At 42.9% G+C, this 27,266-nt stretch overlaps 1 protein-coding gene across 3 annotated transcripts in view; it reads right to left on the bottom strand.

Moving 5' to 3' along the window:
- The window catches only part of LOC119010536 (netrin-G1-like), a 73,485-nt gene extending 46,500 nt beyond the window's left edge, over positions 1 to 26,985 (bottom strand). Inside the window, exons 1-3 of one of the 3 annotated variants that reach the window (XM_037082728.1) lie at positions 26,103 to 26,985; positions 20,709 to 20,765; positions 18,069 to 18,732 (exon numbers count right to left, since the gene is read on the bottom strand). In XM_037082728.1, coding sequence (XP_036938623.1) covers positions 18,069 to 18,314 — 246 coding nt within the window. In that variant the 5' untranslated portion in view covers positions 18,315 to 18,732; positions 20,709 to 20,765; positions 26,103 to 26,985. Of the gene's footprint in view, positions 1 to 18,068; positions 18,733 to 20,708; positions 20,766 to 24,636; positions 25,198 to 26,102 lie in introns of those variants that run through there. The other 2 variants (XM_037082729.1, XM_037082727.1) reach the window with 2 other exon arrangements.
- Positions 26,986 to 27,266: the final 281 nt, after the last annotated feature.

Genomic DNA, 27,266 nt, shown 5'->3' with positions numbered 1-27,266 from the left:
TTTTTTTTGGTAACTAAAAGTTTCCCTCTACTTCTCGGTCCTTAAACCAAGCCGAGCTAATTGCCTCCTGACTCTAGCTCCCATCTTGATGCACAGACATGAGATTGATATTGATCTTCCTGTCTAACTCTCGGAACGAAAGCAAATTAGCGTATTACCCAAAGTGTTGAACTATTGCTTTAATGTTGAGGGAGCAGAAGAAAAGACCATTTCCATAAATGTGGGGTGCGTAGGGGGTACTAAACTTCCACACACACAAAGCTGTTAGTGTGATGCAGTGAGAAATGCGCAATTATGTTGGACAAAAATGCTCAAAGTAACTTGAGACAACATCTTGTCCTATGGGTGAGGCCATGTTTATTCACAGTTCCTTTTCTGAATGATGAAAACAAAGATGAGAGACAAACCTCCAGCCCTGGCATTGTTAGTGTCATGCTCGGTCTCCTCGCTATCAAGAGTAAAGCCTGTAAATTCGTCTGATGTGTTTATTTTACACATCTGCCCGCATTACACATTCCGTCTAAAGTATCTCGACAAGAGAGATATCAATTTTTACCACACAGGCAGGCGGCGTTTTCATCCCGTGCCTGCTTTGGAAATACAGAGCGCAGCGGAGAGAGAGGGAGAGGGATCTGGCAAAGAGAATTAAACATCCTCTCATTATAGCAATGTTAAAGCGTTTTATTGAATCCTGACATCAGAGGGAATCTAATCCCACACACAGCCAGCCTCGCACAGGGAGAAGCGAGCAGCCACACGCACACACACTAATTGACAGAGAAAATAAACAGGTACGCTCACATACAGATAAACATACACACAAATACAGACGTACAAATGACTGTCATTCCGATTCCTACAAAACAAACACGATATACACACACATGAAATCCCTCCGCACCATCCCCCATGATAATAAGGCGGTGTCAAATTTACCCCGGTGGGACTCTACTGCCACACGGGACAGATAATGAGGCCAGGTGTTAATTAATGTGGAGTGCGTTTCCCCCCTCATCTGCCGACGCCCTGTGAATCGCAATCACGGCTGTGGCCCTGGATCGCGGCGTGGCTGATTTGCCAGGCAGCGCACTTCAAAAGGCCAGACTGGCTGTGCTGCAGTCCTCAAAGGGACTGCTTTGGCGAGGGCAGCGTTCCAAAGGGCGGAGTTCTTGGCATGTGGCAAATCGAAAACACAAGCGCCGGGAGAAGTTTGTGTTTTTGTTTTGATCAGACGTCTGCGCCGATAGCAGGCTACAGCCGTCACCTCTGCACCCTCCGAAGTGCTGTTCGCTGGGCCACCTGATGCATATGTTTCTTTTTTCTTTTTTCTTTTTTACCTTTTCAAACAAGCCATTCTATTCTGTACAATATGAAAATCGATTGGCAGACTTGGAAATGATTTCATGCCACTTCATCTGAACTGTCATATAGCATTACAGCTTTATACATATACATATTATATTTGCCATCTAAAGTCAAAATACGCATAATTCAAATGTACCACACAGTAAGTCATCAACAAACAGGGGGAGCTGATCTACAAAATGAATCTCTGCAAAGGCACTTTAGTAGACTAGTATGGGTCAAGCAGATCCTCTCGTGGTTAGGACAAATGTCAGGACAGATTGACTTTTGGACCACAACATTTGAACATCTTTTTTTGAATAAGTCTCCAATTGAAATAATAAAGTCCCCAAGTGCCCAGACTTTATGACTATGCAGTATTAAATGGATTAAAAGGCCTCTTGTTTTGAAGAATATGCTCTGAGTTCAGTTATAAAAATGATTTTTGACAAAGTTGTATGCATCCTATTACTGTTACAATAATAAACAGGCGATACACCGGCCCTTCCCATTTAACTTCTGTGGAGGAGTCTCACTAAAAACGTGATATTTAGACTTGGTAACTTCAACAATCTCTGCGAATGTCAGCCTGTGCTCGCTTAAAGCTCACTTTGTTTTTCACTAATCTGTGTATTTGATCTCACATCCATGTGCATGCAGAGTGGTCGTCTGACTTGTGGGAGTGTTCGGGTGGCTGTAAGAGAAGTTGTCTGCTGAAAAACCCTTTGGAAGTGTCAAAGCAAATCGTGCACAATTTGATTTTTTTTTTGTTTTACTCAGTGAATATATTGTTTTCAGTAATTTGTAACAATATTACATATTATATGATAAAATTACAGAAGTTTTCAGGCACAGTTTTGTAATAGGATTGTGCAGTTCATTTTCATACTATACAGAAAGTAATGTGAGGCAGTGCTTGCATTGAATTGATTAAAACATACATTCAAACATATAAAAACAGCAGCAAGTGGTGCAGAATCATTAGCCGTGATGTAAAGAGTATGTGATTTGTTGTAAATAGGTTAAAATGTGTGAAACCTCTTCACACACTCAAATGTCAGGATTTCTTTTGAGGCAGTCCTTCACATGTCCTGACTATTTAGGTCTCTCAAACCACCACTTGAAATGGTGTTTCTTTTAAATGCAAGATATTGAACAGCAATTATCTGATGTCAGGTCTCCCACGTTCACAACCCTCCGACCTCAGATATGATATGATGGAGCACTCACAGGTCAGATGAGCGATCCCACTGTCCTTCATTCCTCTGAAGGTCAGAAGAATGAAAAGCCTGGCTCTGTTGTGAGCCACTGCTGGCCCTGACTGCAGGTCATTAAAGCTCTATTGAGTTTCTGCCAAAGCTCTGACTCTCCCAATATCTCACCATGGCTCATCTCAGCTGTCTCTTCCGTCAGAGCTTATACCGAGCCCCGAAATCAACACCCAGTCTCTGTGTTCACTCGACGCTCAAGCGTTCCCTCTTCTAAAAAGCGAACCTAGATATATCTTGATATCATCCTTCTTGGCTCGTCCTCTGAGTGTCACCAAACCAGAACCAACCAGAATCGATGTACCGTTCTAGTGCACGGCAAGGAGATCTTCCTTTTTTTTTTGCACTAATTGGAAGTTGAGACATAATTTTTTTCGTGGTGTCTGATGGGCATTTCATGATTTAGTCGAGTGGTGCTTCAGCTCAAAACATGACAGTTTTTGTTGTCCTGGATCGACTCCCTGAACTCTGAATCACCGTCGAGTCATATCACCAAGCTGTCATTTGTCAAATTTTCCACCTCCGGTGCGCCCCGTGAATGAGGATGGGCATCCGGAGGTGTGATAGAGGGGGTTTGGGCCAGCGACAGGTCTGCAGGTGTCATGCGGCAGGTTAGGAGGTGTAAGGCCAAGCAGGATAATGGGCTGATTAATCCAGCAACACCTCAGTTCCAGTGGGAGAGACTTCTCTCACAGCCACATTGGCTTGGTAACAAGGAAGTTACTGAGGGCACAGCACAAACTAGTTAACACAAGTTACAGACTTTTTATTGTTAATAATACTGTATGTTTCATACTGTAGCTTGAACTCAAACAATATATGTAAAGGTGGGTGGAGTCTTAGGTTTAAAGAATAATTCACGTCCATTTTTTGCCTTAGTTTGATAGTAGCTCTATAGTAGTCATCATCTTCATTGGTAACCAAGGTAATTGTTGACACTTGCGAATGCACTGATTATGCAACAACACAACTTAAGGAAAGTCAGATGATGTTTTACTGGAGGTTTTGATCAAACCTGCAGTTTAGCCAAATCTATTTGGAGGAGAAAATTGAGGGCGGTTAAATAATCACCCACAAACTGTCCAATTTTAAACACAGACCACAGCTGGACGATCTGATTTCATTTTCGACTGTCATATTTGGTAAGTGGTTCAGATAATCAAGATAAACTGTTGGCTTGTGTACAGTCTCAGATACAATCAGCCGCTGTCTGATGATGATTTAGCCTCTGGGGGGGTAACAGCCAGTGTTTTGGAGGGGAACATATCTGAGCCATTGTTTACAGGTTTTATATGCATTATCTGCAGACTAAGGTCTTTAGTTATTTAAAAAATCACCATTTAACATGAGTGTGAAATCACTGGATATTATTGGGGGGGAAAGTCGGAAAATGTCCAGCTGTACTTGTGGCAGCTGAGCAGAGGGTTTTTTTAACGACACCTCAGGACATCTCCACCTGTGTTTCAGGTGACCAAGACAGGTGTTTTAAGCTACAACACGATCTTTTCCTAACCCTAACCAAACCATTTTTGTACCTAAACCTGACCAAAACATACGCACAGCACTGTCACAATATGGAAAACTGAACCTAACGAAACGTAACATAAAGAAATGTAAAGTTTCAACATTGCCTAGATTTACTCTAGCGATCGGCTTGAAATCATCACCAGGTTTATTTTTTGGATGAAGCATCAAATTAACTTACTGTTGCCTCCACAAGTGACAGTGCAATTGATCTGAACTGATTTCAGCTGGGTTTCTTATGGTATAAATGACTTTTGCAAGGTCTACCAGACTTCTGTGTCTTCAAAATCTCAATTGCCATCCATCACAACAATTTACTTTGCAGCCCAGCCTCAACAAACCCCATTTTCATTCCTATTAGGCCGTGTGGTTTGAAACAAGCGAAAAAACGAAAATGAAAGTGTACTCTATTATTTACCCCAGAATGCCTCCGTCCTAATGACACACCAATAAACTATTCTAAAGTCATTGCATTATTGATTTGGACTCTTGCGAGCTCCATATAAGCAGCTTTAAGACACATGAAAAGTCTGGCACCGAGGGATTCTGAGGGCTCTCTCATTCAGAGGAAACTCAGAGGACACGGACTCAGTTCTCAGCCTCTCACAATGAGATGCAGGGGTCATCACAGAGAAATTGATAGAAACTGGGATGAAATTGAGAGAGCGAGGGGGAGAACGAGAGCGAAAATTGCTGCATTGTTCAGTGTGTTAGCTCATTGTGTGTCAACTCATCCTCCATCTTTTCAATCTGCATGGTTATTAGAGGCTTTTATTAATTTGAAATGCCAAAGTGAGGAATAAAGCATTACTGAAATGTCACCCTTTCACGGAGCACGATAAAAATCACACCAGCCACTTTTGGAAACGAACATTATTCCCCTCTGTACTTTCATCCCTTCCCCTCTCTTTCTCTCTATCTCCCTCTCTCCCCCTCTCTCTCTACGACACAGTCTTTTTCACTCCTTCTCAGAGATCGATATGGCCTGACAACATGATGGCTGGGTTTCCTAAGGGGAGGTGGGTCGCAACAGTTGCCTGTCATCTCGCCATTATTTCTCCTTTTCAAGTATTTCCCCTTCCGCTCAGTTCATGATTCCCCCTCCCCCCGCAAAAAAAGCGATGAATACAAGAAAACCCACAAAATTCTGCCCTGTAATGCTTGACCTTTTCAAAAAAACACAGCCAGCGTTTTGACTTCTAGGGGAATTTTGGAGGTAACACGATGCAATGCTGATGTGCTGCACATATTAACGCCTTTGAGGCACAGTTGAACATTTTGGGGAAGAAGTTTATTTGTTGTTGTTTTTTTTGTTTTTTTTCCCAAGAGCAAGACGAGGAGAGCATGATCGATCTTGCGTCCAGTACAGAGGTGCGGCCAGCATGTCTGTAGCCTAGCCTGGCAAAAGATAAATAAAACTACACCTACCTAAGATGAATTACCATGAGCTACAGCACTTGCTATCAGAAACTGAAACCATTGGGATAAAAGAAAGTTATACGGTGATGAATGTGTTCCCAGTATGTGCACTGACGTCATTTGTTTCGCACACATCAATATTCATCGACACGCCTCTGAGGACATTTTTTTCCAGACACGTCCGCACTAGCTGCTGCCTCCCTGCTCAGACATGAATTCGCTGCATTTGTCGAGTCGCGACGTTTAAACTCTGATGGTTCGGGGCTTTGAAGAACTGGTTTGTAAAAACGATGTCTGGCCACTAAAAAAACAGAAACACTGAATGGATCAACACGTTCTCACTCCAAATTTGACAAAATACGGCAGCCGAAGACACCAAATTGCTTTGTTAGGTTCAGGAAAATATCAAACTTTGGGCCAAAATAACTACGTTCAGTCCTGTAACTTAAGTGACGTAAGTGACAGAAGAACGTGACTTACGTTGCTTATGTAATAAAACTTCTTCACTATTGATCTTGATGCAAACCCCTGCCGCCAGAGGGAAAGTATCGTGAATAATCCATCCAGCCACACCGCTATTCTGCCATTACATACCAAGTGTCAGATAATTACATTAGTGGGTTTATTAGATTAATTTGATTTCTTTTTACAACAAAATTTTGGAATTGGTGCCAAAAACTAACTTTCCTCAGGCAGTATAATTTAGAAGACATGCATTTACTTAATGTATGAATGCATCAGATTCCTCTTAATCCAAAACTAGACGGAACATGGAAAGGAAATAAACAAGCATATTAAATAAAATGCTCAAACTTTTTTTTTTCTGAACGTTTCAGTTGGTGATTAAATGTGGAAACTGATGGCAGTGTGTCTCAAGATAATCAGGGTTGTTGATGTTTTAGAGTTGACACAATAAACTGGGAATCAGTCATATTAATTAAACTTCATATTTGCTTATTACTGCTTTGCATCGGTGCCTTATTCTTTGTTACCCTCCAGTATTATATTCCAGCTCTAGTATTAAACTCAAGAGGAGGTTATTTGCTTTATTTTCGTTGTCCGTGTAACACAGCTGTATTGCCACCAACAGAGACTTTTCAGGTTGAAGCTTTCAAAGTGTTCCTCTCCCACGGGAGCACTGCTTGATTGCGCGACACTCCTCAGTCTGGCCCAAATTATAGACAGTGTCTTGGGGGAGGGGAAGTCCTTCACAAGCACATGCACTTCCCTGTGAAGAAGTAAAAAAAAAAAAAAAAAAAACCTTTGGCAGGAGGGTGAGCCAAGTTGAGGTTTTTTTTGGGCAGCCAGGCTGCCAAATTGCTTTTGAGTAATTCAATTACTGTATCTTTAACAAGAATCCCATTCAGCTTGTCAACCATGAAAGGCTGAAGGCTGGGAGAGAGAAAAAGAAAATCTATTTAATGGTGTAAGGTATTCCTTTTATATCGAAAATTACAGTGTGGACAGTCGATGCCTTACCCTCTTATTTCTTTATTGAAAAGGCAGAAGAGCTGACATGGGCACGGCAAAACAGACGGAACATGAAGCTCTCTGAGGGCAAGCCGGTCTCAGAACATCTGACGCACTTTGGTCACCGCAACGGCCTCATCCCTGGTAAAGTGCTTCGCTCAAAGCTCCGAATTACCATTGCTCTCGAAGAACTACTGTCTGGCTAGTATTGACAGACACACCACGCACTGAAATAACTAATTGTTTCCCTGTGTACTGAGGTGCGAGACAAACAGTGATTCACAGAATGAAACATTCATGCTTGTGCTGCAGTGTGTCTTCGCCAAGGCAAGCGGCAAAAATGCGTTGGCATGTGAGTCTACAGCGAATGAGTTCAGTGTGGCTGGACGACGACGACGACGAGAAAGGAAGCTGAGTCACACCGTGAGGTAAGAGGATTTCCTTTGAATCACTCCGAAATACCATCTTATCTCCTGCAATTTGGGTCCTCGAGCAGCAAATGCTAATGAGATTAGTCTTTGTCACCCTGTTTCAAAATTCAAACCTTGAGGGAACAAAAATAATATTTAACATCTTATGTCAAGTTCTTAAATGTAGAATTTAAAAAGAGATGAGAGGTACGGATGCAGCTGATTCACTTTCAGTTCGAACCCCCGGGGGTAAAAGCACAAACCATCCAGCAATAAAGAGGTTTAAATGAACCCTGGCATGGAATCAATGTACATAGTAATGCATCATTTGTTATAATTCAATAATCTGATATACAGAATGGGCTAATTTCTGAAATACCTACTTTTTAGGTACTAAAAACTAAAAACTAACTAACTTACTGCTCTCGTGGCATATGAAGCTGGATTTGACAATATCACAATATTCACAAGGTGCGTCGTTTATTTTCATATCCGCGACTTTACATCCAAAGGAAGTCTGATGGGAGCCACTGATAATACAAGTCCTGGTCATCATTACGACACCGTACGCATTCAGTGAAACATGACCTGCAGTGCCGCTGTGATTTTTTTTTTCATTCTCAAACATCACCACCAAATCGCTCCTGATTCGGCTGCTTATCTCTGCCTTTCCCAACTTGTCAACTCTCAGGCTATATACTGCTCTAATTAACTGCAGCAAAGTGAATGTGAAATGTGATCAATCAGTCAATCAGTCCATCATCTGAATCAGACGGATCCTGGTTCATCAGCCTCCTATCAAAGTTCACGCACACTCATACAGAAACTATAAATAAGTGGCCTTTAGGCCTCAGTCAGACCAAATCAGGTGTTACAACGATTAGCCGCGGGTTGTGTGGCGGTGTTGGAGTGTCATTCCACGGCCTGTGTGTGAGGTAATGCTGTGAACTTACACCCCCTTCTGATCCAGAAGGTGCTAAAAGGCGTCCGCCAATTGCCACTAACCAACAAAGAAGAAGCTGCTATATTGCTCTGCTGTTAGCATGCCGATCTTAAGAATGTTTGTCCACACTGACGGTTTAAAAAAAAATACAGTTTTATAATGTTTGAAGTGGTGCTTTGTGCTCAATCAAGTGAATACACATAAAACAGAATGTTTCACTCCGTTCAGCGTGTTTCTGGTAATTCATGGTTGCCAGTTTATGTGACAGTGGGGTTGCATTTCTCCAAAAGTCCTTCCTATGTGATGTGTATGCTTGTTTATAACTCAGAAAAATGTAACAGTGTCTTCTGACATTAAGTGCTGTGTATTTCAGTCGAGGTTGGGTGCCAGTGCTCAGAGTATTCTGTTGTACTGTCAGCTTGATATACTTAGCACGACAAGAAAACCTTCCACACAACTTAATATTGCCATAATATGTCTTTTTTTAGGTGCAACATTTTATGTAGGGTGTCTATGAGAAAATGTTTACATCCTTTAATGTTCCAGAAACATTTTTTCCAATACTGTCCACGCTCACAACACTTCTACTCACCCTCTGTCTGAATGCTCATTTTATTGCCCATCTATCTGATCCCTATCTGAGAAAGCACAGTCTGCTCTGATTGGTCGTCTCTCACACTACTGAGCAGGCACCGCCCACCATGTTTCCGCATCATCTCCGCCTGTGTTTTTGCCACAACAGACATCACAACCTAAACGATGTCCTGGTGGCTCTTTAAACAAAAGGTAGAGATTCTTAATACAGGCTGCATGCGTGTCTCCGTGGAGTCTTTTTGATCAATTTACAGTATTTATGTGGCACCTGGACCTGCTTTATAATCGAAAAAGGACTTTCTTCACCCTGGGACATTGAAAACATCATTACGTGTCAGTTCGCAATCTCTTGGCCACGTCATACTGATAAAATGTGCTCTGAAAATTTCAGCTTAATCTACTTCCTGCATGGCGTAAATTAAATGTGCTTCGGCCCAAGCTGTGTTAAGTGGAAACATCTGTCAGATTTCCATTTAAACACAGTGGGCAAACATAGTATCAAAGCACATCAAGGTTTTGACAGTCTGCGAATGACAGGCGGCTTGGATCCAAAGCTTGTCAGTGAAACTGGCAGAAGCAGTGAAGCAGCAGATCAGTCTTACACTGCTTATAAAACTAGGAATGGTTAAAGAATATTGATATGTATATTGAATATTTCTATTAGTCAAAGACAGCCTGATGATGCAGCAACAAAGGGGAAACTGGTGATTATCGTCATTTGTGCCGAGAAAGCAATTATCCATCAAAAATCTGTGAAAAACTGTCCCAATTTGGATCTTCAAGTATTATGTCTGCTTTGGGGAAAAAATTGAAAAAGGAATCAAACACTTGTGCATATGGTTATTGTCGCTCCGTCTCCTAGAGTAAACACGCATTCTAATGTTTAGCTGTCCAGAAAGACTCTGTCTAGTCGAACCACAAAGCCCATCACTTTCTTTTATATCACCATGCATAATTCATCTGTCTTTGTATTTACAACCCTCCAAGAATTAACCTGTCACAGATCCCCGGGGAATAACGGCGACATATCTCTATCTGTCAAGTGCCTCACCTCATATGGAGCATCCAACCTCCACATGTTCAAACACGGCATGGATATTATGCATCATCAGCTGACACAAAACAAGGGACGGGGAAATTAAAAAGCCAGGAGACAAAAGAAGTGGCAGGCGAGTGAAAGAATAAATGATGACTCCCCCCAGTTCTCCTGGAGTCAGGGGACATGTTGCATGTCATCTCGGTGTCTTGGTACGCAGTGGTGCGGCGATGATGTGCTGGGCAGGGCCAGTTCAGAACAGAGTCAAGGGCACAGGGTTGACAAGAAGCTAAACGCTCCAACTGTTCCCTGTCCCCAAACAAATATATGGATGAGTGAACCCCCACCCCCCAAGAAGGAAGGGTACAGGGATCAAAGAGGGGCAATGGCAGTTTCTGGTCTGACCTCTGAACCGCTCGATTATTTCAGCGACTAGAGACACTCTATTCCTGACATCGATGCTCAAACCGGTGTGCCACAGACAGGCTTGTGTCTGAAATCACCATGATATTTCATTTGAATGCCAGAATTCTGTGTGTGAAACATATGCACTTGTATGTACAAAAGAAGTATGTATACTAGTTTCTGCAGACAACCTCAAAATGCAATACCTCCCATTTTATATATAGCAGATTGTGTGGCACTACATCTCACACTGATGGAGATGCATATGTGTGATGAGCAGCACATTGACATATCTTACTGCAATCACTCTTTTTCAACTCAACAGCTGACTGACGTTGCCCTGCTGAAAAACTGCTGTATTCGCGGAACCTCCACGTCGGTCTGAAATGGTGCAAAGGAAATTATGGCCTGTCCACCCAGGCGGCATGTTTCCCACTACTGTGGAGTCATTTGACCTGGGAATTAATGATGATTGTACCCTGTCGTACTGACGACTGACGAAAAGTCTTTGTTGCTGTTGCTGTTACTGTTTTTTTTTTGTTTTTTTTGTCAAGTGTAAAAGATGTGTTATGTATGGAATGGGAAAGATTTAGGGCATGTCTACAGGCTCAAAGAAAGGAGTTCAATCCTCAATTTTAGTAGGGCAATGGTAAAAATATGGCTTATTTTACCACCTAGTGGGAAAAATCTCTAGGTGTATAGAGGGGCTTGGATATCATGGAGCTTAACAAAAAAAAACCCTGCGGTGCTCAGGCAATTTAAAGGTGAACAAAATCCTCTGCACAAATAAGCAAGGTAACTTAATTGAGCAGTGACTTTTTGATGGTTGGAGAATACACACAATTTTGCTCAGTTGGAATGAACAAGGGCAGCAAAGAAGGCTGAATAGGGCCTAAACAGACTACAGTTTCTGGCTGACAATCTGTTCGGATCACGGTCTGCAGTGTGTGAAGGACAGAATCAGAACGACCTGAGAGTGTCATTCCCCACCTCTCTTAAGCCCTCACTAAAGGGTGTCCTCACACCCTGATCGGCTGGGAGGGGAATGCCCCAAGCTGCTCTGACTCAGTAATTAGGAGCCAGCCTCCACACCCTGCACACATGTGATCTGAATCTACTGCAGTCGATCCTGAGGGCCCTTTAAACTCAGCCAAAACAACAAAAAGTACCACACATTGGGACTGCTCCAAGAAATTAATCTGTTAACTTTAAATTATGCTATACTATACTATGCTACACTAAAGTAGCAAGTCATCAATAGAAATTGTCCCTGTGACTACATGGATTTTCTCTTAAGGATAATTGGGAACAGCTAATGAATGGATCAATGGATGGACATCTGCAAGCTGTTTAGTGACAACCTAAATTAATAAATCATGTCTGTACTGTATTTTTATGCTCAGGCAACTTGAAGCACGTTAAATCTGCATTCATTGATTTTTTTTTTTTTGGCCACTTGAGGGCAGATGTATGAAGCACATAGGTTTATGAAAAAGTTGCCTATATAAACACAGAGAAGATATGGCTCAGTGTTAACATATGTTTGCAATTGTGTTTCTCACAATTCAAAAGTCCAATGTTTATTTTCTTTTTTCCTCCACCAACTCCTGGGGGAGATATATGGCTCTGTTACGTGTGGCCAAGTCAGTGCTCTATGTGTGTGTTCTCTGTCTCCGCCCTGCTCCGCCTTCCTGAACTCAGGTGTGGGCAATCACCTGAGCAGGTAAAAGGAGGCCGTATCAGGGCATCTCTCTCTCTCTCTCTCTCTTCTTCTCTGATTACAGGTGTGTCACAGTCTTTTGCTGTTTTCTCCTTTGTTGCTGATTTGAGCTTGGGTTCAGTTCCCTGGCCTGTTAGAGTGCCAGGGCTTTGTTGTTTTAGTTTGGGTTTGAGTTCCTAGTAGTCCTGTTTTTGTATCTTTTTGTTTTCTTTCTCTTAGTAGGTTAGTAGTTTTGATTAGGCAGCTTTAGTTGGGAGGATTCCCCAGATGCAACGGTCTTGGCTGGTCTGGGGTCTCTTCCCTCTTTTTTTCAGTTTGGCCAGGAACTCTTGCCCTCTTTCTTTTGTTAAATAAAAACATTTAAACTTGACTGTGTTGAGTCAGCGTCCTTTATATGTTACTGGCCTCTTTTTGTTCGAAAAGAGGCCAGTAACAAAACAAAAACTGCCTTCTGACAGAAAATGAACTTGATAATACACTGACCAGACCAATTAGCCATTTTGTCCATTGTTTGCATTAATGAAAACATTTTAGAGCAGCTTTTAAGGTCATATTTATAATATTATAAAATTAATATATTTGTATGATTGTGCAGTAATAATTTTACAATATTTGTCAGGTTCAAGACCAATACCAAGGTCAATGTATGCTAGTGTTAGCAGCAGTGCATTTGCAACATTAATGATTGCTTTCTAGTGTCAGCAATGTAAACGTTCGCTAGCTAGCGTTAGCAACATTAGCTAGTGCAAGAAGTGGGGGGTGGAATGACACGTTTAGTGGCTGAATGTTATCGATGACACATTTAAGGCTAAACCACAACCTTTCTCTAACTTCAAACATGTTTATATAGCACTGCATGGATGCAGGACACAAACTCCTCTCTCTGGTTGCAATTATTGAACTATCCAGCACTGGAAAAAAAAAATCTTGTAAGTGAACTTAATCCAGGCTTTGAATTCAAACCGTAACTGGCAAAGAAGGTTAGCAGTCGACAAACATGTTTCAAAGACTGAGCTGACGCACTTGCCATTCTGCAGATTCACCGCTCCTATCGGTGACCTCACAGCCTAGAGTATCTAGTAAAGGTTACTTCCCCTTTCTCTCGTCAATAATCCATCTTTTCTGACGTCCGTTACGTCAGTTCTTGTGGGCATGTAAGACACAGACTGAAAGTTCACAATGACTGCCGTCACTGCCAGCAAAGATAAGTCCGCTGCATTGACTGTCAATAACGCGGTAGTCTCCGAGCAGCTTAGTGGGAGCTCTCGTCTCGTCTTTCCTTCCTAAGCCTCCGAGGGGGCCGTGTGGTGAACTGGCAGCCACAACTCCTTTCATCCATTCTGAGAGAGCTGAATAAAGTTCAGAGGAATTACAAGAATCTACCCAGTTAGACTCAGAGTAGCTGGAATAAGCGCCATTACTCAATCAGTCTCACAAATGTTTATACAGTGCCAGTGTGACGTGGATGAATCAGCGTGACAGCAGAAACTGTGGAGCATGTGGGCCGCTGACAACTAACTCAAAGCACACATTCATTCATTTAGATCAACTGCCAAATCACTGTAGATACTGTGGGAGAGCAGACTGTCTCTCAACTTCTTCCTCCAAGATTTTCCCCCCGTCACGTTTCAAACCACCGAAACCACCGGCCCGAAGATGGCAGTCACAGTTAGAAATGCTTCACGTGGTTGGTCTGTTTAAACAGAACAGAATCTATTTACCCACCAGATTCAGATTGTGAACATCTGCCAAGCGCCTTTTTATGTTTTGTGAAATAAACATGTCCCTGCCCATTGCTTGGCAGCAACAAATGATTTGGTTTAACTCTGAAACTGCATGAAAATTAAACCTCCTCTCTCAGTGAAGTTGGAGTAATCGGCTGCCATGGCCCTGTGAATTGTCATTCAATCCGCCAAAGCCAACATGAAAAGTGCTGTAATTAAAAACACTCTCGTGTCTGTTCACCACATCGAAAATGATTATGAGAGGTTTGAGACGCAGATGCCTTTCAGCCGGTATTATCCCGCATTAAAAACATATTCCTCATTAGGGCCCATGTGGTGCGACAGTGTAATAATAATTGTCTGAATGGTGTAACTGAAGAATTTGTATTAAAATACTTGATATCAAAGATCTATTTTTTCAAGTCATCACAACATAAACCATGACTTGCTACATTTTAACCCAATGGTTCACTTAAAGGTGCTATATATAGTTTATATACAAATATAAATATATATAAATGGACCCTAAACATGTGTTGGCTGATAGTGAGTGACAGTGTGCACCACAGGAGGACAGCCTTAATACCAACACGTTTTGAAGAACCCCTGAAGGTCTGCAGCTAAAAATAAAAACAGGGCTAACTCCCTGATGTACAACACCTGTCCTAGACACTGTTTATCCTGGACTCTCTTCATTGCTTGTCCTAAACACTCAAGAGAAAGAGGGTCTGTTCTTTTTTTTTTTGTTCCACAACCAAAACCAAAAGGAGATGTTTCTTATTATTTCATCCAAAAAGTAACAACCTCAAACCTTAAGTTGCCAAAGATCCACCTCTGAATGATTAATGCCCTTCTCATGAGCGCAGACTCTGTCATGACTATATTCGTCAGAGCTTAGTTTGCCCCCCCCCTCCAAAAAAAACATCCTTGAGCGACAGATGGGAATCATGAGTGCAAGGCAGAGGGAAGGGGAGGGAGGATGAGCCATGTAGGAGTCTTTGACCATCCGCAAAGAAGGCAACTCCTGGGCAAGGAGATTAGACCGGGCTCACAACTGCAGGCAACTTGGTGATTGGTTAAAAGAGCTCATTTGCATGCTCCTCTCATCTCCAACCAACTCTCAGGAAGCGCCGGTGAATAAGGTCACCCGTGTCAGTCTGCCTGTGCGCCAGCCGGGGAATGTAAACAGATCAAATGCGGGTACAGGAGAGTTCTGTGTTGTTGATCATTTGGACAATGATGACCTTAAATTCATGTCACAGGTGACAGACATCTGAGAAAGTCACACAACAAAACCACACAGAGAGATCATGCGTATCCGGCTAGGGCAAGGCAAATATTCTTTGAATTCTCCACCTGCAGTGACTACACTGGTATCGTAAACACACATTGCGCGTATAGATAAAACTCCTTCTGCTTTTAAATGGAATTTGACTTTTTTTTTTTTCCCAATAAGACACATGATCCATGAGTCAAGTGTTGACTTTTGGATCATGAAAATGCTGTATAGCTTTTCAGGGAGCAAGATGGTGGTGGTTCAATTTTTTTTCTATTTATAAAACGAATCTTATTACTCGCTAAGGCTTTCGCAAGTCCGGGATGTCTGGGAAAGTACAATACGATCCGGAGCTTTGAGCTAGATGCTAATGTCAGCATGCTAACGTGTCCATGTTGAACAGGTAAAGTTTACCATCCATCTTACCCCAATCTTATTTAAGCTTGTGACTACGCTCACATTTGGTATTTAGCCCTAAATTGAAAACTCGGATAAACCAAAGTATAGAACAAAGTGAAATTTTGTCTTGAGAATTGGGCCAGATGAAATCCGGGGGATCAAAAGTTAATTACACTGAGAGGGAACAGGAACATCTGAGCCACATTTCATGGCAATCTATCTAATCAAGACGCTTAACTTAAAAGGGCAAAAGCCTGCCTCACGGACAAGCTACAGAAAAAAGAAAAGGAGTTGCCGGAGTCACAAAGATTCATTGTCCCGATCTGTCTTACAGTCCACATGTTTCATTGGATAGAGTGAGTGAACATTTTGGCCACTAGAGGAAAAAAGCCAGCTGAGCACCAAAGTCAGCGGGTGCTGAGATATTTCAGTCTGCACTGACATGTTGTTCTGACCGGCTGATAGCTGGCTGACATTGATGCTCGGATGGCAAGAAATCTCAACATTTTGTCCCTTTTTTTGTGATGGAAACAAACAACCTGACAAACTCTGACTTCATGTATCATCACCATTGTCTACGATTGTATGAAAGTCAAACAAAATTCCGGTTTTAGCATTAAATATGTCACTAATTACGAGGACAATCTGTATGCAGTGTCCTGTTTGTGAAATCATGCGTTCAAACAAATGAAAAGCAATGCAGAGAAGAAACTGTGACAGAGCCTTTTTAACTGTCAGCAGTTACTGTAATGAAATGAAGTCTCAGTCCAGCCACTTCGGCTCTTGTTGTGTCTTTATACCGCCTGTGCTGTGCTGATGTTGTGTATTCAGGATAATCTACTGGGCTGATAAAGGTTTCACTGTTCGCTCTGATATAAAGCTTCACAGACCGTCACACGCGACTGGAGACCGGCTCCTTTTTCATCCTACAGTGGCGTTAAATGTCTCAATACCATCTGGAGCTGCCAGAATAAAAAAAAAAAAGAAAAAAAAAAAAAAAAAACCTCTCCTTTTAAAGATTGCACATTTTAATTGGTAAATATTTACTTGCAGGAGCTCTCGGCGGGCGCACACACGCCTTCTAATGAAGCACTTCTGTAGAGCCTATGGGCTCTCGCTGCTTACTTTGACTGTGATTCTAAACAAATTCAACCTGGGGTTGAACTGTTGATAATGTTTGATAAGGGCCAATGAAACACAATGCTAAACACCGCGGCGAGCATGCGGTGCATAATAAACTGCAGCGGTACAATTACCCCCGTCACTGTTAACACTGATCCTGCCTTTGTGTGAGTGCGTGCAGCTGTGTGTGTTTTTGACTGTGACTGTGCAGCCACATGTTAATGTATTAATGTCGGTGCATGTCGACAGAATCCAATAACTACCAAATACCATATTAGAGATCCATACTGAGACTCAGGACGCAGTGATTAAAATATCAATTTGATTGATTGTCGACGTTTTTTTTGTTGCCATTTATTTTGTTTGTGTTCTTAAATATTTCCAGTTCATTATAAAAGTGAACTGTTTGAAGGTCATTCAGCCCTTCAGCACATTGTCCGTAAACCAGCACAAATTATATAATACAGTTTAATGAAACAACCTTTATTATAACCCTCTTTAACTAGAAAAAATATTCCCTTTTCAAAGTTCCTGCTTTCAAAGCCTTTTTAGCCGGCTATACACACACCGTCTCATTGAGAAGAATATTTCAGCGCTCGCATTGCCTTAAAAACTGATGGCAGGGATGTCCCTCGCCAGGACCACATGAGACATAACAGATAAGCATCAACCAGCAGCAGTCAACAAGGCAAACAGTAACTGATGAATCACTGTGTCCCTTACATACAACTGAATACTTCTCAAAATTGTCGCTACTTTCGATGGAGCCCAAAAGGAGACATGTGGAGGTATTTCAGAAACTAGAAAAAGAAAAGAATTCCAAACTTTGGTTTTATTGCAAGACAATACCAAACTTTTATAAAAAAAAAGGAAAGAAACTCCATATTCTTTACTGTGTAAGAACACAAGATATACTTTCTCCAATTTTTGTCTCATTTGTGGCTCCACAGAATTCACAAGATTTAAACATGAGAAATTTGTGACAATGTTCAAACTGTATCTTAGAGATCTTTTTTGTAACATCGACCTGGTACATGTATGTTTGCACTTCTTCATGTCTCTCTGAATGTAAATGGGCTTGTGTGACTTCACCTATAGATGCCTGTATGTCCTTGTCCAGTACTTGTTTTAGTGTGTCTGTGTGCACTAATGTAAGTTTGTGTATTTCCACACCTACCTCTTCAACCTCTGTGCATGTATCGATGTGTGTCTGTGTGTGTAGCTTGCGAGTGTGCCGCTGGATGTTAGCGCTTGTATCCTAATGCACACCGGCTCTGTGTGTACATCAATCTCTGCTGCAGCGGCAGCAAGTTGCCTTGTATGCACTGCTCTCTATCCCTGACCCAGTATGCTGTGTGATCCTGCCTACAGCCTCATTTGTCTCCATCAGGGGACAGGCGAGGTTACGACTCACCAAAGCGCAGTACGTTTCTGGCGGGTCTCCACATGTGATATTTGGGGGGTCGAGGGCCACTCGCAGGTACTTTGTCATGTCGGTGGCTTCTGGCTGACAGGCCATGTAGTCCCACGCCAGGCCCTCCTCGGTATAGATCTGGGACTTGCACACGTCATAGTGTCCCCAGGCCGCGGGGTAATGTTGCATGGCGTGTGCCACGCCGCTGCACACAGCTTGCAGAGCGAACAAAATGGGCCAAAGCATCGTTGATCTTGTTCTGTATGTTTGCCGTGGAACCTCTTTTTTTTCTGTCTTTACAGCTGCTGCTTCGTCACAGCGATGACGGTTTGGCTGAGGATTTTCTAAATTACCTGCAGCTTTGAATGGCGCAGTGGAGAAACAGTGGGAAACAGTGGCAGCATTATGCTACTTTCGCATGAGCGGCTTCAGGCGACGATTAGCCCCCATTCAGTTATTTCGTCTTCGAACTGCTGCCACCTCTGCCTGGCTGATGAGGTGTGTCAACAAGTGAGCTTCTTCACAAGTGTTGCGCGTTGATGAAAGGGTCAACTGTCGGTCAGATGTGATGTGCACAGAGGAGTGACACTCCTCATAAGTCACTGGCTGTCAGATGTCTTAGCTTGATCTCCTGTCTGTTGCCGTTATTGCCGCAGGCAGCATCCTGAAGGACAGAGGGAAAAGATAGTTTTGGTGAAATGAACTCATCACACATACACAGAAAAAAAAAGAAAAACATTTGGAAGTATGAACTCAGGTTTAAGTGCACTGAGGCGGGTAAGTAGTGCATCTCACTCCCTACTACTGCATATATATATATATATATATATATATATATATATATATATATATATATATATAAATATACATACACACAGTATATACTTCTCAATAACAACCTTGGCAAAATCACTGTATACTATTCAAATTGCCGTGTTCTGCAAAGCCTGATCTCCATTTGATTTTCATACAGAAAGGCTTGTTTCCATTGTGTCAAGTCACCATGTTTAAGGCATTGCTTTTGCCTTCTCTCGCGCCTTAATAGCGGAATGTGGAGTTACGTTTGTCCCAGTGCCCTCAGAGGCATTTGGGAAACATTAAAGCAAAAATTGGGAGACAGAAATAGTCTATTTGAGGGATTGTACGTTTCTCAGAGCTATCACAAGCCATCAGTCAGATGGCCTAACTCGTCAGGTAATGGTGCCTGGCAGCAGTCAGTGGAGACCTGCACGATCTCAATGTCTCGGCTCAGAAGCATGCGCCGGAGAGCGGGGAGGGGGGGAATAAAATGGAGCGCTGGCACTGTAAATAGGCGTTAAGTTAGTGTTGACTGTCATTACTTAGATGGCCCGAGGTTTGGCCTCGGTGAAAAAGAAGTCTACGATCCCTAAAAGCAGCTGTACTTACATTTCAATTTAACCTCTGCCTACTTTTACTGCAGTTCTAACAAGCAATTCTAACAAGCATGCACGGTTATCCCCTTTTTAAAGCCCCCAACAAGTATGCCACACTGTTCATTCTGATGCAGATTCAGGCTCACAAAATGTGTGTTTGAACCGGTAACTTTTCCGGTCAGCGGCTTTCTTTTCTACCTCTCGGGCTACAGCCGCCCCTCCTGTGACTGACAGTCACTGTGGACGTGACATGTTTTGGGTAAACGCAGGTCGTTGGAGCGCGTGGAGAGTCTTTCATGTTCGGAGGAGAGAGCCATTCGATCTGTGTCAAAAGATGATTGTTCTTATCAGGAGAATATCAAGTCGAATCAAATTAATTAAGAGAAGGGTTTTAATAAAAGCTATATCGTTTATGAAGGGACAAAGACTCTGATCTGATCCGGGCAGCAGAAACTCATCTTAATGAGCCACTGTGGCTCGCATGTTCGGCCTGCTGTCTGTGCTCCCTGCCGACATATGGAGCCATTAGAATTCAGTGTTTTAACTCGGCCATCTTGTCTTGGGCTGAACATTTTTTTTTTGCCAATCTGAATGGGTTTTGACCACATCTAAGGCAATTACTGCTTGCCTTCTCCCAAACCTAATGTTCCTTTTTACAAAATGACTACAGGCTTGAATACATTCCAACTGTGGTAAAAGACGTTCATCGGAGCCGGAGAAATTTCACGCACCGCTGTTCAGAGCCTTCAAAGTGAGCCATGTCGGGAGGTATGGATCGGCGGCTTCATTTGACAGACCTCTGCTGGGAGAAGGGAGGATACTGGGGTGGGGTTGGTGGGGGGACGGCATCGAGGGAAGAATTTTGGCTCTTTGAATGTGCTCATGTCAATCAGCGAGGCTCCTTAGAAGCGGCCAATTACAAAATTGATAACACAGCCGGAGCTAGAGTGATGAATAAGCTGTTTCTTTCATGGGAAGTATCAAATTTCATAAATATAAATGTCGGTGCATGATCAGAGATGCGTCACGGGACGGGCCGCACTCATCACGCGCACGCACACACACACAATGATGAACCCCTCCTTTCATAGCACTGACTTTCATTATGAAAACAGTCAATTTAGGTACCAGCAGCGGGGTGATGGAGGTCGCTTATCTTATTTTTATTTAATAGGGAACATTCAGAGCTAATAAGCGGAGCCAAATGGGGCTAACTGCAGGAATACTGGAATTAATTCACACACACCTGGAGTACTAAAATCCATAGAGATGAAAGGAGGAGGTCAGGGCGCTCGGTGAACCTCTGTGGACAGAGATCATTCAGCATCAGAGCACTGCTAAGGTGACAGTGAAGCCATTGAAAGAATACAATGTAAAATGTTTCAAATGTGATTATTTCTGCTTTCAGTAAGTGTTCTGACACCGTTCAGGATGCTAATTCATCTACTACAGAGACTTTAGAGTAGAGGAGCACAGTATTGTTTTTTTTTTCAGAGATCCACCTCCTTTTGGCTGATTACCGACGGCGATACGGATCCACGCACATCATTTCTGCACATGGACATGGAATCTGTCCTGTACTGGATCTAACACATTAGTTTTCTTTACTCCCACTACGACCCACTGATAAATACCAGTGATGGAATACAGCTAAGTACATTTACTCAAGTACTGTGCTTATAGTGGAAATTTGAGGTACCTGTGCTTTACTGAGTATTCCAATTTTCCGCAACTTTGAACTTCCACTCCACTACATCTAGAGGAAAATGTTGTACTTTTTCACTCTACCACATTTAGCGGATGACTTTAGTTACTAGTTGCCACACAAGTAACAAACTGCATCAGAACCAAAGCAGCACTTTTTAAAAACACTGATTCTGATAATCAGAAAACTGTTAAATGTCAGATCTGATATTTGGTCAGCTCGATTACGCCAACACCAAGTATACCGTTTATACCCACATGTAGATGTATGTTTAATGTGCTTTCACTTGTACTTCACATATATAAATACATTTACTGCCAGAAAATACATACAGTAAATTTCATATCAGAATACTTTAAGACATTTACTCAAGCACTTTTGGAATGGACGATATTCCAAAGTATATCTTTGCTTTTAGTATGATTTTAAGGTACTGTATACAACGCTGGCAAATAGAGACGTCCAGTGCTTTTCATCCACAAGATTATTTAGGCAAATTTCCTACTCACTTAAGTCTGCAGTTTTTATTCATTTATTTACTTTTCAAAACATTCATGATCTCATGTCACACAAACGGCTTCAGTGCCGTCTGTCAGATCGCAGGCTGAGAGATCGAGCCTCTTCCAACATGGTCCTAGTAGATCCTGAGAGTTTGAGGCTTAAACATGAGACCTGTGTGCCTTCAGATGGATTTAAGTGCAGAATAATGACTCTCACTGTTTCACCTACAATAACTTTATTGTGATTCCATGTTGCTGTCGTCTTGTCGTGACCTTGACATTGCTATTTTGACCCTGTCTTGGCCGGGATTCATTTGTAAAAGAGATTTTAAATCTCAATATCACTTCCTGATGCTATTCAACTTAAAGTGTTAAATCACTGGCGAACATCTGAAAACTAATTCAGTCAGCGGTTTGTGTTGCACGACCATCATTACATTTCGTATCAACTGAAATGTTCATTTCGTGTCGAAGCTGATGTTTTATTTTCAAGCCTTTATCTGCCGATACCGATGGCGTCTTGATAGTATTGTACTTCCCTACTAGAGGTCTGCAGCAGGTGAACTGGTGCATTAGGCTGACTTTAATTCATAATTGTGTCCACGTTGTCTGGTTTCACTGTCAAAATATTTCATTGAAATTAGACAGAAAGAGACATAAATTGCAAAAATACAGCAAGTGCATCGAACCCCTCGTTCTCGGTGGCACTCAGGATGCAAGGAGGATCTCGGGAATGTCATAATTTCACGGAGAAAAATATGAGGTCAGATTCTATATTAAAAGTCATCAATATTTGAGCAGCTCTCCGTATGCAGGGAGAGAAAGTGGGAGAGAGAGAGAGAGAGAGAGAGAGAGAGAGAGAGAGAGAGAGAGAGCGCAGGGTGACCACCTCACCTCTCTCTCCCTCTGTCTCTCTCTCCCTCTCCCTCTGTCTCTCTCTTCCCTCCACTTGTTTTTGAAGCCTCTGAAACACCCCCTTGTGTCCGCTTGCATTCCATCCCCTGGGCAGCTCAAGCATGGCAGAGTGTTTTAAAAGTCAGCAGGCGGGCCGTGCCCCGTGGCTTATATTGGTTACAAACTCCCAGCCAGACTCTTAAAAAACCATGGCGGATGTATTCCATTCATTTTATAGTAATCCTGCTAAAGTGTGGCTTTGCTCTCAGTCTGCGAGTGTGGCTCTTTCTGATCCCCTCTCGGCTCCCACACAGGGCGACGCGGAGGGGAAGGGGTGGGGAGAGGAGGGGTGGGGGTCTGTCCATGGTGCTGATATACAGGACATCAGATCTGCCCCCTGTGCTCCACACAGGAGGACCAGCAGTACCTTTAAACACTGACACCAGTGATTGCAAGATGACACTTTTATTGATTTTGACATAAAAAAAAACCCAAAACAAAACAAAACAAAACAAAAAAAGAGACTCTAACAGAGACTCTAACAGCCCTGGACTCCCACTGCAGTTTATCCCGCAACAATTGCCTATTTTGTTGCCTCTCTGTATAGAGCACCTGGTCGGGATTTTGTGTTTTTCGCACAACACACAGTGCCCGCCTTGTTGTGTTTATTGATTTTGCTGACTTCCAACCAATAACTTCTGATCCATAGCCAGTTTCGAGCAGACTGATGCTTTGTGGCTGGCTGATGAGTGCAACAATAAACGGGTTAATGCTTCCAGCGTCCTCCGAGCCAAGAACCAACCCTTCCATATGAGTCACAGTGGGATTGACTGGCAGACGAAAGCATGTTTGCACTGGCACAAATTTGTCTTCTTATTGTCTTTCTCTCCTCCGTCCTCTCTCTCTCTCTCTCTCTCTCTCTCTCTCTCTCTTTCTCTCTCTGTTTCTCTCTGCGTCCCTCATTCTAAACTCCCAGCCCTGCTCTTTCTCCCTTCAAGCCTTCTCCATTTCTTTGTCCCTCCATCCCCGCCGCACTACATCCGTAATCACATAAAGCGAGCATAAAACAAGCAATTAACGTCCGATTGGAGTCACTTTTTATCACACAACAAGGGGCCGGCTGTGCTTTCCAGTAAAAAGAGCTTTTTTTTTTTTTTTTTTTTTCCCTGAGAGGATGTGGTCGGTGTGGTGACAATGTGAGGGGGGTCCCTGAGCGTGGAGCCCATCCAGGGAGCCAGCCAGCCAGCCAGCCTGCGCCACTGCCACACATGAAATCTGCTGCCATACATTATTCAGAGTGCTTCCCCCTGAACCACTAAAATGCAGAGCATGTTGCAAACATTCAAAAAATGAATGAATAAAAAAAAGAAATAAATCCAGGACATGTAAGATTCATGCAATCAGGAAAAAAATGGCAGGGCTGGAAACCAAAGCAGGAGTCTAAAGAAAAAATAATAATAATAATAATCTGGTCAGTTTAAATAAAGATGCATCAAAAAGCCACCACAGCTGAGAGAAGGTGTGGAGTACTCTAGACACGGTACAGTAACATTTGCTGTGTTCATTATGTTCTGGGTCAGGGTCTTTTTTTTTTTTTCCTTTTTGCGCAGAGGCGAGGCACACCTAGATCTGACTTTGCTGACCTGCTGCGCAACAGGTTCAAGTCCCATTATTCGCTTTCTTAAACGACTGAGGGTGAACGTGATGCATCTACAACAGTAACAGCTCTGGGGTGAGGGGAGGGGGAAGTCTAAACGATGCGAATCCAGATTTTAAAAATCTCCCAAAGAGAACCTCATCCGTACAGCAAAAAACTTCTGAAAGAGAGAAAATGATAAAAACGCTCTCTGGATGTGAGCTGTGAGCTTTTTTTTTTTTTTTTTAAATTCAATTTGATCCGAGCCGCTCATTCCACATTCATTTCATCCACTTCAAAACTGATCCTCGTTAACGTTCCGCCCATGAACCAGCCCGCTGTAGTCACCCCATTACTGCCCGTTTAGTCATGACTGTCAACATCACACAAGTGACGGGAACAAAAGAAGAAATGCAGTTGGAAAGCTCATAATACTCACATTTAAATGCGCTCCCGGGACGAGCTGCTCGTTCAACAAGTTATTTTACAGCCACGAGTAGTTGCAGAGAGATTCCCAGGCGCCTTTGACTGATTCTTTTTTTTTTTTTTCTTTCTAATTTTATTCTAATTTCGCACCAGCTGGCTCGGTAAAGGAGACGTGTGCGCAGGAAGCGCGCATTCACGCGGGGACCACGACGTCCTCTCTCCCTCTCAACTTTTCCTTAAACTTTGGCGTCTCGCTAAAGCAGCCTGTCCTTCCAGATAAAACGCTCACAGTCCAGACCCTCTTCTTCTTTTTTTTTTTTTCTTTTTTGTCCTGTTCGCGCTCACAAACGCCGCCGAGGACCGACTCGAGCGTCCACACGGGGCTGCTCGGCTTTACGCAGCGCTGCTCTCGGCGCAGCGTTCATCGGAATGGCGCACGACAAATTCTCCCAAGTAGCCGCTGAGGAGAAGGAGAAGGGGGGTGGGGTTGGAGAGGGGGGGTGGGGGGGAGATTCACAGTGGTCGCAAATTCATTAAAGTCCATCAACGCGTATTGGAAACGCAATCCCGTCGGAGAACAACTCTTGGGATGGTTCGGATTGGATAGATCTTTTTTTTTTTTTCTTTAGCTCAGCTCAGTCGAGTTGTGGACGGGAGAGGAGGAGAGAGATAAGCAATCTCCCTCAAATGGAGCCGCGATGTCCAGTTACACACGAGTCGCTCCGCCGGGTCCTAAAGACAAACACTGACTGGTAAATCTCAACTTCAGCTGTTGTTTTATTTTACGCGGTTGTTAAACAAAAAAAACAACAACAACTGGCAAAAAACCATCACTGCTGGAGGCGATTGAGCCATCGGATGTTCTCCCCCCCCGCAATTGTTTCTCAAATGCGAGAATCGAACACAACATCTCGCAGTGAAGCCGATGAAAAATGCATTGCATAAACTCATCGCCTGGCGCGAACTGATCCCGTAAACGGAGACATATTTGCAGGGGCACCAAAGTGGACCGTTTCTATTTAAAGTTGCTCGATAATTCCGCTCAGCGCGGGGCTGCGTCGTCCAACTGTTTACAGCCGAACAGCTGCAAGCCTCGACACGCTGATGTCATTCCACAGCAGTCGAACCACGGCGTGCAGGCGCACCTGTAAACGAGGCAGATCACATTTATTTGTTAAGTGTTAAAACTCATTAAGCTTTGGTTACTGGGGGGGACGCGTGTGGAGAGGCGAGCCAGGTCTCAGGGCAGAACATTCACGACACAAGCACAAGTAAGTTGCAGGAATGTGGTCGTTAAAGAGAAGAAAAAACAAAAACTGTCTTAAAAATATCATTAAAATATTTGTTTCTTTTTAGGTGCAGGTCACACACACACACACACACAGATTACCATCCACCAACGGCATCGCTTTAAGACTCGACTCTTTCGGAAAACCAAACCAGAGAAGAAAAGAGAGAAAAAAAATAAAATCATCTTACCTTCCATCTAAGAAATGTGTTGGATTGATTACCGCGCTTGCAGGAAAGGGAAACAAGAAGGAGAGGAAAGAAAAGAAAAAAAAAAAACTCCCCTGGCCGGAGTTGTTGCCGCTGTAATTATTCGACGAGCGTTGAAAGCGGAGCTGGAAGAATAACTACAGTGAAGGTGCGTCTGCCGGGCTCCCCTGGCGAGGAGTCACAGATGTCACCCTTCTCCACTACAGGGTGCCAAGCAGCACGGAGAACAGCCGCGGTGACAGGTCGCTTTGAACACGCATTTTTAATTGTGGTGTATAATGCCAACTGGTGGAGATCGCACGATAAGAGCAACCGCGCCCATCTGAAGGTCACCACGGTAATTGAGCAGAGCGCATCCCATGTCGCTGCGATGAAGACGCCAAACTACTCCTGAGTTGGAGATTCAGTCACTGGGGCGTGATTTTTATTTATTTATTTGTTTTTTTTATTTTGTATCGTTCTCCATAACTGTGCAGACGTGATTGTCTCTTCAGACACAGAGAGCAGACTGTGTTGACACTGTTTCACCAGTGTTCTTATATGATACTGTTTTCTTTTTACTGTCTGGTTCCCATCTAACGTGCATGCATGTTCAGCACCATGGACAGCTCCGGTGCTCTGCACCAGCCTCGCCACACGCTGGGGTTGATTTTTAATGAAGAAAGTTCAATGACAAGATGCTTTAAAAGCACTTCGTGACAGTTGCTTGGTGAGTAAGTTTGAGATGATTATAGCTGACTATAGTGAGGACCGACTGTGGGTTCAATCGCCTCCTCCCCCTCTCCATATTTTCCTTACATCAAGTCATTCAGATGTCCTTCTTTCCTCCCCTCCACATCCATCATCTCATTCAGCCACCCTATCTCGAGATTTAAGAAATAAAACCACTGGAATCGACCTTATCCTTTTTCAAGCAGTGCATTTTTTTTCTATTTCTTTCATTCCATTCCTCTCTTCCTTTTCAGGAGTCCAAACTTTTTTCCCCCTGCTCTTCACTTCTCTCTGTGCAGAAATATGCGCAAAGCAGCTGAATGTTTAAAAATGAGGCCACAGCCCGTATTGATTCCTCCCAAATTAATATGCAACGAAAGACCCCTAGTCCCGTTTAAAAAAAAAAAAAAATGTGACAATGGCCACTTCTGCTCT

The sequence above is a fragment of the Acanthopagrus latus genome, chromosome 21, assembly GCF_904848185.1.
Source record: "Acanthopagrus latus isolate v.2019 chromosome 21, fAcaLat1.1, whole genome shotgun sequence".
Lineage (NCBI taxonomy): Eukaryota > Metazoa > Chordata > Actinopteri > Spariformes > Sparidae > Acanthopagrus > Acanthopagrus latus.
The sequence above is the reverse complement of the archived record's forward strand: the minus strand, read 5'-3'. Positions and strand labels throughout refer to the sequence as shown.